A 17949-nucleotide genomic window follows, 5' to 3' on the forward strand; every position below is an offset into this window, starting at 1 on the left:
TATGAAATTAGTTCATACTGATATTTCATATGTTGAAAAGATTGATGTATATATTGCATGCCTTATCAAGAATATGTACCTTTCAAACTTTTGATACCAGTATAACTAATATTTTTAAATGTTGCTAATCTGGCTTTACCACAGGCCAAGGCTTTGATCATAGTAATGGAAACAAGTGTGAAAAGTATCTTCATATATCATACCAAGATGTTTTAAACTCTACTCCATCAGTGATTCAAAGTACTACAAATAAAAATATACAAATATAATAGATATAAATTGTTGTACATTATCTGTGAAGGGTTGTCTGTAAGTTTCTTGTGGTTAATTACATAATTCTCCTAATTTTTAATCTACATCTAGATATTTCTGATTATTAAATTCTGTGACTTCTTACTATCAAGATAAATGAAAAGCATTCAAATTCATAGTGTACCAGTAAAATTCCGGAGAATAATTATGGCATCCATAAATATGTACTTTCATCACTGAACTTAAAAATACAAATTGATCAGTTGGTGACAGTTGTGGCATTTAAATATATCAGTTAACAAAATAGTTTTTGACAAGTTATTTTTCCTGCCACTCAGATCACTTAGCTCCCTGCCCCAGCCATGTTACAGTTCAACATCTTAATATACCTGTTGTAATTTGAACTTCTAATAAAATTTATGTGCATTTGTATATGAAGTATCTTATACTCCTTAGAAAAAAAACCAGCAGCAATAGTCACATTCTTGCCAGTGTCCTCTTGCCTTTAAAAGTTATCTTTTCCTGGTTGGGAGAATGTTTGGTAACCTTTTTACTATGTCTGCTTCTTTGCAAAGCTTTGTTTTTAACAGAATAATAATCTATGGTGAAATTAGTCATTATTTTTAAAAAGAAAATTGATCATTTACTGCTAACTTATTATCTGTATTATTTTTCATTAAACAGAGTTGATCAAGAGCTTAATGGAAAACAAGATGAACCGAAAAATGAACAGTAAGTTTGGCATCTAGTCCAAACACAACTGAAGAATGTGCTGATGAAGCAGTGCTTTTTTGCATTTATAATGCATTTATTGGTCCTGATTTTTATGTAACCTGTTACAAAATTGACTTGACTTTTTCTTAATGGACTTTTGTATAAGGGACTGTTCACTGCTGTATTGGTTTGCAGATCTCTTGAATTTAGTACTTTACTAGCTAATTATATTGTAATCATTTTATATTTTATATTACTAAATAGCAGAGAACCACACTTTATATAAAGCAGTTTTTGCATTTGTTTGTTAAATGATGCATTTTCTTCAGTAAAATATTTATATGCCTAAATGGAAAAAGGAAAGAGATAATATATATTTTTATGTTTTTGAGCAATATTTTTTAATGTATACCTTTCTTGTGGACAAATATGCAGGTAAATAAGACCATGATTTTTTAAAGTGCATGTTAGAAGTTTTGTTTTTGTAAATGGTTAAATATACTTCCTGGGTCACTTAGAAAATATGCTCATAAGGTGAGGGACAGTTAAACTGGTTCTCATGAATACTCAAAGGTCGTGTATATAATCTAAGTAGATTAGTACTATTCTGAACATTTTTCTCACTTAACATTTATTGTTTCTTAATTCAGACACAAATAGAAGTATATTGCACACTTTTTCTTTTAAAGACAAATCAAAAAGCCATTTCTAGAATTAGAGACTTTAAAGAGGTTAAGAACTGGGGTTTGTGTATATATGTGTATATTTTGGACATTTTATCTTCTGGCCAAAAGTCAAAACTTCATAAAAATGTTAGGTTTGTTCACTAATGTGAAGTAAGCTGTGTGTCCAGGATATCATTCTTATGAATTTGTGTGAGTGCAGCGTAATATTTAGAGAATGTGATGAGTTACTCACTGTCACTTCTTCTCTTTAGAAAACAGGGCTGCTTTTTTTAACTGCTTTCAATGTGGGCACTTTACCAAAATACTTTCCTATCGGGTGTTTGACCTAGTTAGATGTGGTGTATTTTCACATTTTCTGTTAAATTGTGTTGACAGTACTGTAAACTAAGTTATTTTGTAAGTCTTAGAGCATCGTCATACTGTGGTGTTGTGGATGACGCATTTGGTGTAAGCATATAAACTCCTTGTTTAATTTGGTAAGTACCTTGACTCTACACTGAAATTGTACTTATGCCCCCAGGTAGAACTTAATTACCCACAAAATCATCCAAAAGCAACAAATTGGTCTAATATACTTGTGGGACTCATATATTTGGTGAACTCAGTACTTTCCTAATTTAAGGGTCATACCATGCTCCAGCCCTTCACATAAGGTAATTTATGTGAAAAGAGTAATGAAATTGAGATGAAAGCTCAATGAAAAGTAATGAAAATTACTTTTGAAAAGTAATGAAATTGAGAGCTAAACCTTCAAGATTTATTCTATCCTAGATTGGCTTTTATCATTACTGTTTTCAGTATAAACTTTTCTATTACAGAAGAGAATTTCCTTTACTCTTTGTCCTCCCCACTCATAAACTTGACACACTAACGCAAGTCCTATTTTGGGAGAGACTAGAGGATTCCCAGGATGAGACTCTGTCCTCAGCAGCCTTCTCACTTGACTTGGATCCAGCAACTGTAGGCAGATCCTGAACTATTGTCATTACAGTGACTAAAACCAAAACCATATTGCTTGCTCAGATCTTCGAAATACTTTGTGTTGCCAATGCAAACTAACAATTTAGGCATTCCTTCTGAATTTATTATATGAGAATTATGAATAAAGGATCATACTGAATTTATTTTTGATTAGAGTGTATATTTGTAGAGTGCTTTAAGTGATTATTTTTTCATCTGAAAAGTAGTCTCAAACTGGGCTGAGCTTTTTAATATGTGACTTTCCTTCCCACTTAGTACCCAATTCTTCAATTTCAACATGTTACTGTTAATATTGACTTTTGCTTTCACAAGCATTGTTCCTGACTATAGATACAACTTGTTGCAAAAGTGGTGCATATTCCTACTTTTTTTTTTTTTTTGAAGTAGAGGTAGCCTATATTTTATTAGAACATTAAAATTCAGAGGGAATGTGATACAAGCAAAGGGGTGTGCTATCAATCATTAGATTTAAAAGAATGCCTGTTCTAACCTATACCTTAATGGAATCTGGTCCAGGGACGTGCCCCATAATGTTTCATAACTATGAGACTGAAGATCATAACAAGTAGGCTAGAGGAAAAGTATTTATTAAATTTGTTATTTATAAATAGTAATGTGACTATGTGACATTAGTAGTATCATTCAATTTTAATTTTCCATTACTGATTAAGGTAAATAGATATAATTGTGTTGTTTTATCTTTCTGCTGGGATCATGGATTTAACTTGTTTAATTTGATGCTTCTGTCACTATTTTTTGTTGTGTTTGAGTTCAGAGTGTCTTTTTTTTTTGTCAAAAGTTTCTCATAAAGTAATTTGTGTTTCTTCTTGGACATACTCCTTATTAGAACCAAGGGTAGTCAATATATTGATCCCACAATTTAAGCTTACTAGTCTTTTTAACTGGGGGTGGGGGAATATGTAAAGAAATATGATTCTAAGTAGGGCCTAGGGATAAAGTTAGTTGTTATCTAAGATTCCACTGAATGTGTCCTTGTTAAGGGAAGTACTATATATGGCAGCTCTTGGTACCATTTTTTGTATCAAGCAGGAATTTACAGAATATTGCAGGCTGCATACAGAATACATGAATAAGGAGTCTATGGAGTGAAGGGTGTGAAGGCTGGTAATACCTCCAATGAGAAAGCATATTTCCTTCTGCTTTCTTTGTCTTTTCATACAGAAGCAAGTTTAAATAGGGAATGTTGGCAATTACAATGCTCAGATTAAAATGTAGGGTTATGGGAGAGGTTACTTTTGACATTTCATGGCTGGTAAACATTTAATGTATTGTTCCAAAATGGACATCATTATTTAGTAACTATACTGAATATTGAAATTTGTTGATTGATAGGTTTATATAGGTAGCTAGACTGTCTTTCAGCTGCAATTACAGAACTTAAAAAGGTAAGGAATCCACTTTTTTGATAGAGCCTTCTTGTAAATGACTCTGTTACTCTGGCTGTTGTCATGTGAGTGCTCAGGGAATTTGAAAGTGTTTGAATTAATACAGAAGCGGCTTTTTAGATTTCTTCAGTTGACAGATAAATTAGCATTAGGATTATCAAGTAGAACAGTCCAGTTTCCTAATGAGATTGGAAAGGTTGTATATAAGGTGACCGTAGTTTCATCCTTTGCCCCATGTTATATGTGGAGAATTGCTAACATTGCTCAATCAGGAGGAGGAGGAGATAGACTGAAAATAGATAGATAATGGCTACCCCATTCTGTTTTTTCATGCCTTATGTTTTTTCTTATCCCATATAGATATTTGAGAAATGGATCACAGATCTCAGAAGGGTGGGATATCTAGAAGAACTAATGCACTTAAAAGTTAGACCAAGTACTGTGTTGGGAATAGGGATTGTGGAATTTGAGTTGCTGGCAGAAAGTTAAGGACTTAGACTTGCATGCTTGCATGAGAAGGTCAGCTGGGTAAGAGAAGTGGGAGATTATTGGTGTTGTGATAGTAAAGAAGAATTACGTGGGGAGCCTTTCACCCTTCTCTTCTTACCCCAAGATTCTGAATAAATTAGAATCAGAATGGTGATGAGTCCTAGTAATGTAACTTTCCTTTGAAGTTGTAAATGGTAATTGAAACTAATGTGTTGACCGGCAAGGAGTGACACTAAAATTTGAAGAGAGCTGTTACTTTGCTGCATGATCTACTTAATTTCTTATGTTTTGAGAACTACTTTAAAAATGCTATGGAAAGTCTACATAAAGCACTTAATACATCATACAACAGAAGAAAATCAAAGGTTTAGTGCTTTCATGTTACTAAAGAATTATTACCTCTTTCAGATAGTTCTGCTTTATAAGACATTCTGCAAGAGGTTAAAACATTTGCATTTTGAAACTTTGATACATTTTCACATTCATTTTAGCTAAGGAGGAACTTGGAAAGTAATGTTAATTAGCTACTTCACTGCACTTTTTGTATTTGAATTTTCTAAAGTTATGCCCCTTAAACAGTTTTATTTACATAAACTAGCTAGTAAATATTTGTGATGTTCCGGGCACTGACTTGCACAGACCTTGGGGCTCATGGAACACAATTCAGAATTCATTAGACACTAATGCACTTTGATATGTGTATTTCAAGAATTCAAACATTTTTCTTACTACACGTTCACATGCTGTCATTTAGACACAGTTAACCTACTGTGATCATTTTACCACTATTCACATTATGTGTAGCCTAGTGCTCTCCTTTTACAGTGAGAGAGATTCACTTCTAAAATCTGTGTGTGCAAGATGTTGATGTGGTTGGTCCCTGTAAGAAATACTAGGGTTGGTCTTGATTTATTGATACCAAGATGTAATATTTTCTTTGACTTGTTAGGAATACAATAACTTGTGTCCTGATTTGTTGCACATCATATTTTTGCAACGTTAATGAATTTAAATAAATTAATTGTAAAGTTTGTTTTTGACTCATTTTATCACATTTTTCTGTCTCCCAGTTCACTACATAATTTTTCCAAAGTTTATCTTGCAAGCTTTTCAAATAGTTCTAGACCTTCACTCTTGTTTCTGTAGTTTGGGTGCTGCTTCCTATTGAGGGGTGAAGAATTCATCCTGCTTTAGTTTTAAACATTATCTTAACTATAATCACACTTTGTATTTGATGGTTTGGAATTAGTTCAGTCATGAGGAATCCACCAGTGAAATCGGTTCACTAAGTGGCTGAAAACATAGCATAAATAATAACCTGTTTACTCTGTGGACCTGCTCAGAGGTTCCAGATGGTAGCCCTTGTTTTGCATTTACTCCCCTCATCACTGTTCAGCTGCTTAACGGCAAACAGCTGTGCACGTTCCGGCTTCCTTTGTTCCACGGTTAGGATACCACTTGAGATTACACAATGCGAATATATATTTAAGTATTTGTCTTGTATTAGGCACAGGTTTTAAATACAGATTCTCCCAAATCAAAATACTATATGGTTCACAAACCAAGCGCTTGCTGGGTTTAGTTAATTGCCGCACTGTTTTGAATTAAGAAATTCTTGCTATAAACTTATTTAAGAGTTTGTCTTCAGTTTACAGGGTCTTCAACAGTATTACGCTAAACACACTGCGGACATTAAATGTGACTGCCTTAGATTTTCTAATAGTGAAGAACAGCCTGTAAAGTTATAATTCTCTTACTCATTATGTAGTGAACCTGGTGAGTTACTCGGGATGTAAGTGGGTTGAGCGGTGTAAGCTTGAAAACTGCCGCTACACGCTCCTCTCTCCGCACCCCCGCCTTCTCAGGCGTGAGTGGATGGCGGGCGCGGGAAGGGGCGGGGCTTCTCGGCCCACCCTTGTGTTGTCACTTCCAGGTTCTGCGAGCGCTTCCGGGTCGTCGGCCCACCTCTGCGATCTCGGCTGCGGCGGGAGAGGTGGTCTGGGAAGTAGATATCTTTGACTGAACTGCCGGCTGCGCCACGTCTGTCCGCTCCGAGGCGGGAAGCGCCTATTCCCCAGGTACTGGGTGAACCAGCCCGCACTCCCTGCAACTCTCCAGAGCAGGCGTTACGTCGACTCGGTCTTCTGGGAGGGCCTTTTCGGCCTGGCCCGTTACCGATATCGATGCCTGGATGGTCCCGCGGCGCTCCCGGGATGGGAAGGAAAGGGAGGCGGCCAGGAGGCTTGTTGTCCACCGGGTGCCAAGTAAACAGTCCAGGGGACACGGGGGTTTGGGAGAAAGGTCCTCAGCCTAGCACCGTATTTTTAGCCAGGTGAATGTCTTAAAGCTTACAGGGTGGTTCCCACCCACCCCCCAATATCGAGGGGTCGCTTTCTTTAAATGTCTTTTTCTTGTGTCACTTGAATCCTGCTTTCAAACCCTTGTGAATTCGTACTAGAGTGAATTTAAACTGGATGGTTTGCTCAAGAAAGACTAGCACTGTCGGGTTACTTACGAACGTGGAGCCTTCTACTTTTCTAAACTGCAAAATGGAGTAGTACTAAAATTATGTGGCTCAAACTACATCTAGAACATCTCACAAGCAATTTTTGGGAATCTAAGACTATTAAAGCAAGTAATTTTAACAAATATTTAAATAATTATTGGTAAAACTATTTTTTGAGGTGTAATAGGCATATAACTACATGAGTTTCAGGTGTGCAACGTGATTCGCTGTTTGTACATATTGCAAAAGGATCAACCCAGTAAGTCTAGTTAGCATCCGTCACCATGGTTGCAAAAAAAAAGTTTTTTTATGAAGGATTAAGATCTGTCTTAGTAACTTCCAAATATGCAATACAATATTATTAACTCTAGTCATCATGCTGTACCTTATATCCCTGCGATGTATTTTATAATTAAATTTTATTAATTTATAAGTTTATGATTTATATTTTATAATTAGAAGTTTCTAGTTTCATCCATCCTTTTCTCTTACCCCTAATATTCTATGAGCTTAATTTTCTTTTGTTTCTTGGTTTCCATATGTAAATGAGACCATGTGGTATTTGTCTTGCTCTAATTAATTTGACTCGGTGTAATTTATTTGACTTGATGTAAAATGGCAACCCACTCCAGTATTCTTGCCTGGAGAATCCCAGGCCCCGGGGAAGCCTGGTGGGCTGCAGTCTATGGGGTCGCACAGAATAGGACACAACTGAAGCGACTTCGCAGCAGCAGCAGCAATGCCCTCAAAGCCCATTTCACATTGGCTCAGATGGCAAGATTTCACTTTTCTAAGTGTCTGAATCATAATCCCATGATATACAGCAAACCTTTTTTTATTGATTTATCCATGAATGGACATTTTGGTTGTTTCTGTGTCTTGACTGTTGTAAATAATGCTGCAGTGGAAGAGTATATATATCTTTTTGTGTTTGTTTTTTTTTTAATTGGTATATAGTTGATATAGTTGTGTTTCAGGTGTACAGTAAGTAGGTTATACATATATCTACTTTTTTTTTTTTTAAGGTTTCTTTTCTCCTGTAGGTCATTACTGAATATGAATAGAGTTCCCTGTACTTTACAGCAGGTCGTTATTATCATTTTTTTTACTTTTTTATTTTTTAATTTAAAAAGTTATATTTTCTATACAACAAATACTAAAACACCTGCAGTGCTTCTTCATTTTTATTAACATGCAAAACCATCATAATGCAAAGAAACACTAAATGTAAGATGAAGCTATTGCCTGTTGTCTGAAGATGACAGACAGCAATGACTAGTTATGCTGCTCATTTATCTCCAGAGGTTTATTTAGCTCATCAGAAATATCTTTTCTCTTAACATAAAAAAAGCCAGTGAAATGTGCACTGTTAGCAGTTTTATGTACAATAGTGTGTATATGTCAATCTTCATCTCCCAGTATATCACTCTCCCTCATCCCCCTGGTAACCATAGTTTGTTTTCCACATCTGTGACTCTATTTCTGTTTTGAAAATAAGTTCATTTTGTACCATTTTTGTAGATTCCACATAGAAGTGATATCATGTGTTACTTGTCTTTGTCTCATTTACTTCACATAGTATGACAGTCTCTAGGTCCAGCCATGTTGCTGCAGATGGCATTATTTTGCTCTTTTATGGCTGTGTAATATTCCATTGTATATACCTACCACATCCATATTTAGGGCTGCTTCCATATCTTGGCTTTGGTCCCGTGGTCTGGAAGATCCCCTGGAGAAAGGAATGGCTACCCACTCTGGTATTCTTGCCTGTAGAATTCCATGGACAGAGAAGCCTGGCAGGCTATGGTCCATGGGGTCACAGAGTCAGACATGACTGAGTGACTAACACTCTTAGCTATTATAATAAATAATGCTGCAGTGAACATTGTGTGCGTGCCTACTGTGTGACCCCACGGACTGTAGCCAACCAGGCTGCTTTGGCCGTGAGATTTTCCAGGCAAGAATATTGGAGTGTATTGCCATTTCCTACTCTAGGGGCTCTTCCCAACCCAGGGGTCAAACGCACTTCTATTGCGTCCCCTGTGTTTGGCAGGCAGGTTCTTTACCATTGCACCACCTGGGAAGCTCCAGTGAACATTGGGGTGCATGTATAGGAGTGGGAGCACTGGATCATATGGTAGGTTTGTATTTAGTTGTTTTTTTTTTTTAAGAAGCTCCACACTATTGTCTGTAATGGGTACACTAATTTACCTTCCCATCGTCAGTGCGGATAGTGTTTCCTTTTCTCCACACCTTCTCTAGCATTTATTGTTTCCAGATCCTTTTGCTGATAGCCATTCTAACTGGTGTGGAGTGATACCTCATTTCAGCTTTGATCTGCATTTCTCCAATTTTAACCATCTTTTCGTGTGCTTCTTGGCCCTCTGTCTGTCCAGTTTGGTGCTGATGGTTTAGTTGCTAAATCATGTCACACTCTTGTAACCATATGGATTGCAGCCTGCCAGGCTTCTTTGTCTATGGGATTTCCCAGGCAAGAATACTAGAGTGGGTTGCCATTTTTTTCGCCGGGGGATCTTCCCAACCCAGGGATTGAACCCACGTCTCATGTATTGCAGGCAGTCTCCTCCATCGCACGTGGGCTCTTTACCAACTGAGGCACCAGGGAAGTCATATTTGGAGAAACATCCATTTAGATCTGCGCATTTTTTGAATGAGCTATTTGTGTATTTTGGAGATTAATCTCTCGTTGGTCTTTTTGTCTGCAAATATTTTCTTCCATTCTGTGGGTTGTCTTTTAGTTTTGTTTATGGTTTTCTTGTAGAAAAGCTTTTGAGTTTAATTAGGTCTCATTTGTTTCTTTTTGTTTTCAGTTCACTGTAGGGTGTGAATCCCAAAAGATATTGGTGTGATTTATGTCAGAGTGTTCTGCCTGTTTTCCTCTAAGAGTTTTATAGTATGCAGACTTTCATTTAGGTCTTTATGCTGAGTTTTTTTTGTGTGTGTATGGTGTTTGAGAATATTCTGATTCCATTCTTTTACATGTAGCTGTCCAGTTTTCCCGGCACCACTTTCCCCCCTCCCCGCCCCCGTTTTTTTAGATTACTGTCATTTATATACTTACTGATTTTTGGTTGCATTGTCTTGATTGCACTGGGCCTTCGTTGCTGCACAGATTCTGTCTAGTTGCAGAGAGTGGGGGCTCCGCTCTAGCTGTGGTGCATGGCCTCCTCATTGCAGTGGCTTCTCTGGTTGGGGAGCACAGGCTGTAGGTGCCCAGGCTTCAGTAGTTGCAGCACTTGGGCTCGGTAGTTGTGCCTGAGCTTAGTTGCTCCCAAGCATGTGGAATCGTCCCTGACCTGGGATCAAATGCATGCCTCCTGCATTGGCAGGTGAACTCCTATCCACTGCACTGCCAAGGAAGTCCCCCTCTCCCCCTACCCTTTTTTTTTTTTTTAAGATATTTGAGTATTTGAAATTTTTTTTGGCTGCACCGGGTCTTTGTTGTGGCACAAGAGCGTGCAGGCCCAGTAGTTTTGGTGCAGGGGCTCTCTAGCTATGGATGCGCGGGCCTAGTTACTCCACAGCATGTGGGATCTTAGTTCCCCCATTAGGAATCAAACCTCAGTCCCCTGCGTTGGAAGGCAGACTCTTAACCACTGGACCACCAGGGAGGTACCCCCAGCACCACTTGCTGAAGAGACCATCTTTCCTCCATTGTCTGTTTTTGCCTCCTTTGTCATAGACTACTTGACTATGGGTGCATGGTTTTTTCTCTGGACTTTTATCCTGTTCCATTGTTCTATATTTCTGTTTTTGTGCCCGTACAGTCCAAATTCAAGGAGCCTGATTGCCCCAGCTCTGTCTTTCTTTCTCAAGATTGCTTTGGTTATTCAGGGTCTTTTGTGTTTCCATACAAATTGTAAACTTTTTTGTTGTGATTCTGTGAAAGATGCCATTGGCGATTTGATAGGGAGTGCATTGAATCTGTTGATTGCCCTGGGTAGTATAATAATTTTGATAATATTGAATCTTCCATTCCAAGAACATGGTATATCTCTCCATCTGTATCATCTTTGCTTACTTTCATCAGCATCTTATAAAGTTTTCAGAGTACAGGTCTTTTGCCTTCTTAGGTAGGAATTTTATTCCTTTTGATGTGATGTAAATGGGATTTTTATTATTATTTATTTATTTTTGGCTGCACTGGATCTTCATTGCTGCTCATGGGCTTTCTCTAGTTGTGGAGGGCAGGGACTACTCTTTGTTGTGGTGCGGGGGCTTCTCATTGTGATGACTTTTCTTGTTGCACAGCACAGGCTTTAGGGTACACAGGCTTCCGTAGTTGTGGCACATAGGCTTAGTTTAGTTGCCCTGTGGCATGTGGGATCTTAGTTCCCATATCAGGGCTTGAACCCATGTCCCCTGCATTGGCAGGAGGATTCTTAACCACTGGACCACCAGCGAAGTCCTGGGATTTTTTTTTTCCCTTAAATTCTCTTTATTTTCTTTCGTTGTTAGTGTATAGGAATCTAAGAGATGTCTTTGTGTATCGTCTAACTTTACCAAATTCACTGATGAGCCCTAGTAGTTTTCTGATAGCATTTTAGGGTTTTCTATGTGTAGTATCATGTCATCTGCAGTGGTAGTTACACTTCTTTTCCAGTTTGAATTCCTCTTCTTTCTTTCTTCTCTGATTGCCATGGCTAGAGCTTCCAAAACTGTTGAATAAAAGTAGCAAGAGTGGACATTCTTGTTTTGTTCCTGATCTTAGAGGAAATACTTTCAGTGTTTCACTGTTGAGAATGATGTTAGCTGTGGCTTTGTCATGTTTTGCCTTTATATGTTGAGGTAGGTTTCCACTCTGCCCACTTTCTGGAGAGTTTTTATCATAAATGTGTGTTGAGTTTTGTCAAGAGAGTTTTCTTCATCCAGTGAGATGATCATATGACTTTTATTCTTCAATTTGTTAATGTGGTATATCACATTGATTTGCAAATGCTAAAAAAAAAACAACCTTGCATCCCTGGGAAAAATCCCATTTGATCATGGTGTATGATCCTCTTAACGTGTTGTTGTTTTCAGTTTGCTAGTGTTGTGTTGAGGACTCTTGTGTGTATGTTCATCAGTGATATTGGCCTGTAATTTCCTTTTGTTGTGGTATCTTTGGTTTGGTATCAGGGTGATGGTGGCCTTGTAAAATGAGCTTGGGAGTGTTCCTTTGCTTTTTTTTTTTTTTTTAAGATTCACATATTTATTTGTCTTTGGCTGCTGTGGGTCTTCGTTGTTATATGCAGGCTTTCTCCAGTTGTGGCAAACAGGGGCTACTCTCTAGTTGCGGTGCATGGCCTTCTCATTGCATGGCTTCCCTTGTCACGGAGCATGGGCTGTGGGCACAGACTCAGTAGTTGTGGCACACTGGCTTAGTTGTCCTGTGGTGGGAAGGATCTTCCCGGACCGGGGATTGAACGTGACCCTGCACTGGCAGGTGGGTTCTTAACCACTGAACCACCAAGGAAGCCCCCTCTGCAGCTTTTTGGAAGAGTTTTAGAAGGGTGGTAGAAGGACTGGAGAAGGAAATGGCAACCCACTCCAGCATTCTTGCCTGGAAAATTCCATGGACAGAGGAGCCTGGTAAGTTACAGTCCATGAGATCGGAACGAGTCTGACATGACTGAGTGACTGTCTGACGGTAGAAGGATAAGTGTTAACTCTGCTCTAAATGTTTGATAGAGACAGATTCATCTGTGAGGCCATCTGGGCCTTCACTTTTGTTTCTTGGGAGTCTTGCTTTAATCAGTTTCAGTACTTGTGATTGGTCTGCTCATATTTACTGTTTCTTTCTGGTTTAGTCTTGGAAGGTTGTACCTTTCTAAGAATTTATCTGTTTTTCCTAGGTTGTCCATTTTATTTGTGTATAGTTGCTTATAGTCTCTTACGATCCTTTGTATTTCCGTGGTGTTGGTTGTAACTTTTTGCTTTCTCATTTCTAATTTATTTGAGCCTTCTTTTCTTTCCTGATGAGTCTAGCTAATGATTTGTCAATTTTGTTTTTCTTTCCAAAGAACCAGTTTTTTGTTTCATTCCTCTTCTCTGTTCTCTCTGTCTCGATTTCATTTATTTCTGCTTTGATCTTTATGATTTCTTACCTGCTAGTAACTTTGGATTTTGTTTGTTCTTCTTTCTCTAATAGCTTTAGGTGTAAGATTAGGTTGTTATTTGAGATTTTTCTTGTTTTCTGAGGTAAAATTATATTGGTATAAACTTCCTTCTTAGAACTACTCTTGCTCTTTCCCATGGAGATTGGATCATCATGTTTTCTTTGTCATTTATTTCTTGGTTTTTAAAAATTTGTTCTTTGATTTCTTCAGTGATCCATTGGTTGTTTAGTAACATATCAGCTAGCCTCCACATATTTGTGGGTTTTTTACAGGTTTTTTTTTCTCCCCCTATAATTATTTCTAATCGCATACCATTATGATCAGAAAAGATGCTTGACATGATTTCATTTTTCTTAAATTTACCAAGGCTCAATTTGTGGCTCAGAATGTGATCTATCCTGGAGAGTGTTCCATGTGCACTTGAGAAGAAAGTGTATTCTCCTTTTGGATGGAATGTCCTGTATCAGTTCAGTTCAGTCGCTCAGTTGTGTCCGACTCTTTGTGACCCCATGAATCGCAGCACGCCAGGCCTCCCTGTCCATCACCAACTCCCGGAGTTTACTCAAACTCATGTCCATCGAGTCGGTGATGCCATCCAACCATCTCATCCTCTGTTGTCCTGTATAGGTTAAGTCAATTTGGTTTAGGGTATCATTTAAGACCTGTGTTTCTTTACTGATTTTCTGTCTGGATGATCTGTCCATTGATGAAAGTGTGGTGTTGAAGTTCCACACTATTATTGTGTTGCTGTCAATTTCCCCTTTTATGGCTGTTACCATTTGCCTTATGTATTGAGGCGCTCCTATGTTGGGTGCATATATATTTACAGTTCTCATTTCTTATTGGATTGATCCTTTGATCATTATGTAGTGTCCTTCCTTGACCCTTGTAACAATCTGTTTTGTCTGATAGGAGTGTTGCTGCTCCAGCTTTCTTTTGATTTCCATTTGCATGGAGTATCTTTTACCATCCCCTCACTTTCTGTATGTGTCCCTAGTCTGAAGTAGATCGCTTATAGACAGCATAGATACAGGTCTTATTTCTTTATCCATTCAGCCAGTCTGTGTCTTTCAGTTGGAGCATTAATCTATTTACATTTAAGGTATTTTGATGTGTATGTTCTTCTTGCCATTTTCTTAATTGTTTTGGATTTGTTTCTGACAGTCTTCTTTTTTTCCTTCATCATTGATTCTCCTATGGTTTGATGACTGTCTTTAGTGTTGTGTTTGTGTTGTTTGTGTGTGTGTGCATCTGTTGTGCTTTGCATATAGCATTTTGAATTAGTGTTTCCTTTTCCTTCAGATAAATACCCAAAAGTGGAATTGTTGAGTTATATGATAATTCTATTTTTAATATTTTGAGGAACCTATATACTGTTTGCCATATTTGTTGTACCAGTTTACATTCCCACCAACATTGTACAGTGATTCCTTTTTCTCTGCATCCTCACCAAATACTTACTTCTTGTCTTTCTGATTATAGCCATGCTGATGAGTGTGAGGTGATATGTCATTGTGTGTTTGATTTGCAGTTCCCTGGTAATTAATCATGAGTAGTTTTTGGCCATCTGTATGTCACCTTTGGGAAAATGTCTGTTCTGATCCTCTGTCCATTTTTTAATCAGGTTACTTTGCTTTTTTGCGCTTGAGGTGTGTGAGCTCCTAATATATTGGGATATTAACTCCTTATCAGATACATGATGTGCAGATATTTTCTCCCAGTCTGTATGTTGGGAGTTCCCTGGTGGTCCAGTAATGAGGACTCCACACTTCACTGCCTGGGTTTGATCTCTGGTCAGGGAAACAAGATCCCTCATGCATCCCTCAGTGTGGCCAAAAAAAAAGAAAACATCTACGTTGCCTTTCTATTTAGTTTTTTGGCATAACTCTATATGTTACATCACTTCGAAAACTCCTAATTGTATTTTGATAAATTCAGTGTTTTCAGAATACCAATTCATATGTTCTCTGATCAGCTCAATTTAATTTAACATTTAACTCATTATGTATTTTTCAGTTCAGTTCAGTCGCTCAGTCATGTCCAACTCTTTGCAACCCCTTGGACTGCAGCACACCGGGCCTCCCTGTCCATCACCAACTCCTGGAGCCTACTCACACTCATGTCCATTGAGTTGGTGATGCCGTCTAACATCTCATCCTCAGTCGTCCCCTTCTCCTCCTGCCTTCTGTCTTTCCCAGCATCAGGGTCTTGTCAAATGAGTCAGTTCTTCCCATCAGGTGGCCAGAGTATTGGAGTTTCAGCTTCAGCATCAGTCCTTCCAAAGAACATTCAGGACTGATTTCCTTTAGGATGGACAGGTTGGATCTCCTTGTAGTCCAAGGGACTCTCAAGAGTCTTCTCCAACACCACAGTTCAAAAGCATCAATTCTTAGGCACTCAGCTTTCTTTATAGTCCAACTCTCACATCTGTACATGACTACTGGAAAAGCCATAGCTATTACCAGATGGACCTATGTTGGCAAAGCAACGCACCTGCATTTTAATATGCTGTCTAGATTGGTCATAACTTTTCTTCCAAGGAGTAAGTGTCTTTTAATTTCATGGCTGCAGTCACCACCTGCAGTGATTTTTTGAGCCCCAAAAAATAAAATCTGTCCCTGTTTCCCCATATGTTTGCCATGAAGTGATGGGACCAGATGCCATGGTCTTAGTTTTCTGAATGTTGAGTTTTAAGCCAACTTTTTCACTCTCTTTCATTTTCATCAAGAGGCTGTTTAGTTCTTCTTCACTTTCTGCCATAAGGGTGGTGTCATCTGCATAGCTGAAGTTATTGATATTTCTCCGGGCAATCTTGATTCCAACTTGTGCTTCCTCCAGCCCAGCGATTCTCATGATGTACTCTGCATAGAAGTTAAATAAGCAGGATGACAATATACAGCCTTGACGTACTCCTTTCCCTATTTGGAACCAGTCTGTTGTTCCATGTCAGGTTCTAACTGTTGCTTCCTGACCTGCATATAGATTTCTCAGGAGGCAGGTCAGGTGATCTGGTATTCCCATCTCCTTCAGAATTTTCCACAGTTTGTTGTAATCCACACACTCAAAGGCTTTGGCATAGTCAGTAAATAACGCAGTAGATGTTTTTCTGAAACTCGCGCTTTTTCGATGATCCAGCACATGTTGGCAATTTGATCTGTGGTTCCTCTGCCTTTTCTAAATCCAGCTTGAACATCTGGAAGTTCACGGTTCATGTACTTTTGAAGCCTGGCTTGAAGAATTTTGAGCATTACTTTGCTAGTGTGTGAGATGAGTACAATTGTGCAGTAGTTTGAGCATTCTGTGGCATTGCCTTTCTTAGGGATTGGAATGAAAACTGACCTTTTCCAGTCCTGTGGCCACTGCTGAGAGTGTAGGTGCATTCCCTTTTCCCCACACACTCTCCAGCATTTGTTGTTTGTAGACAACTTGATGATAGTCATTCTGACCAGCCTGAGGTGATATCTCATTGTACTTTTGATTTGCATTTCTCTAACAATTAGTGGTGGTGAACATCTTTGCATGTGTCTCTTGGCCATCTTTGTGTCTTCTTTGGAGAAATGTCTATTTAGGTCTTCTAGCCATTTTTTGATTGGGTTGTTTAGTTGTTTGATATTGCCTCCTTGAGCGTCTAAATTTATATTTTTATAAGGTTATATAAATTACAAGTTTATATTTATATAAGTTTATAAATTTTGGAGATTAATCCCCTGTTGGTTGCATCCTTAGCAAATATTTTCTGCCATTCTGTGGGTTGTCTTTTTGCTTTTTTATGGTTTGTTTTACTGTGCAAAAACTTTTAAGTTTAATTGGTTCCCATTTGAGGGCTTCCTGTGGCTCAAACAGTAAAGAATCTGCCTGCAATGCAGGAGACCCAGGTTTAGTCCCTCAGTCGGGAAGATCCCCTGCAGAAGGAAATCGCAAGCCACTCAGATACTCTTGCCTGGAGAATTCCATGGACAGACGAGCCAGGTGGGCTACAGTCCATGAGATCACAAAGAGTCGGACACAACTGAGCTACTAACTTTCACTATTTTTGTTTTTATTTTCATTACTCTTAAGAGGTTTATCCCAAAACATATTGCTGTGGTTTATGTCAAAGAGTATGCTGCCTATGTTTTCTTCACTTTTAGTCCATATGTGTCCCCTCATGAAGTGGGTGTCTTGTAGACAGCACACATACAGGTCTTGTTTTTGTATCCATTTAGCCAGGCTATGTCTTTTGGTTGGCACATTTATCCATTTAATTTAAAGTATATCGATATGCATGTTCTTATTGCCATCTTAATTGTTTTGGATTTGTTTTTGACAGTCTTATTTTTTCTTCTTTTGTTCTCTTGTGATATGATAATTAGAATTGTGTTTGGATTCCTTTTTCTTTTGTGTGTATGTATGTATCTATTGTAGATTTTCAGTTTGCAGTTACCATGAGTTGCTTTTCTTTTAATTTCAAATGTGTTTCCATTATTCTGCATTGTACTCTATTCATGGTTGCTAGATTTAGTATCATATTTGTGTGTGAATGATTTCCTACTTTTACGGTATGTTTACTTTACCTGTGAACTTCCCAATCATAATTTTCTTGTTTCTAGTTGCAGTCTTTTGTTTTCCACCTAGAGAAGTTCCTTTATCAACTGGTCTGGTGGCGCTGAATTCTCTTAGCTGTTGCTTATCTGTAAAGCTTTTGATTTTGCTGTCAAATCTGAACAAGAGCTTTGCTAGGTAAAATATTCTTGGTTGTCGGTTCTTCCCTTTCATCACTTTAAATGTATTGTGCCACTCCCTACTGTAGAGTTTCT

At 38.1% G+C, this 17949-nt stretch overlaps 1 protein-coding gene and 1 pseudogene across 6 annotated transcripts in view; one reads left to right on the top strand and one right to left on the bottom strand.

Annotated features, from left to right (window-relative positions):
* BNIP2 (BCL2 interacting protein 2) overlaps positions 1-17949 on the top strand; it is a 45475-nt gene that overhangs the window by 19018 nt on the left and 8508 nt on the right. For 3 of the 6 annotated variants that reach the window (XM_043471800.1, XM_043471804.1, XM_043471802.1), the window contains 2 exons: positions 937-984; positions 6462-6606. In XM_043471800.1, the coding sequence (XP_043327735.1) occupies positions 937-984; positions 6462-6537 (124 nt within the window). In that variant the 3' untranslated portion in view covers positions 6538-6606. Of the gene's footprint in view, positions 1-936; positions 5562-6461; positions 6607-17949 lie in introns of those variants that run through there. The other 3 variants (XM_043471801.1, XM_043471803.1, XM_043471805.1) reach the window with 2 other exon arrangements.
* On the bottom strand, positions 8281-8401 carry LOC122444456 (annotated as a pseudogene).

Source organism: Cervus canadensis, chromosome 6 (assembly GCF_019320065.1).
Source record: "Cervus canadensis isolate Bull #8, Minnesota chromosome 6, ASM1932006v1, whole genome shotgun sequence".
Taxonomy (NCBI): domain Eukaryota; kingdom Metazoa; phylum Chordata; class Mammalia; order Artiodactyla; family Cervidae; genus Cervus; species Cervus canadensis.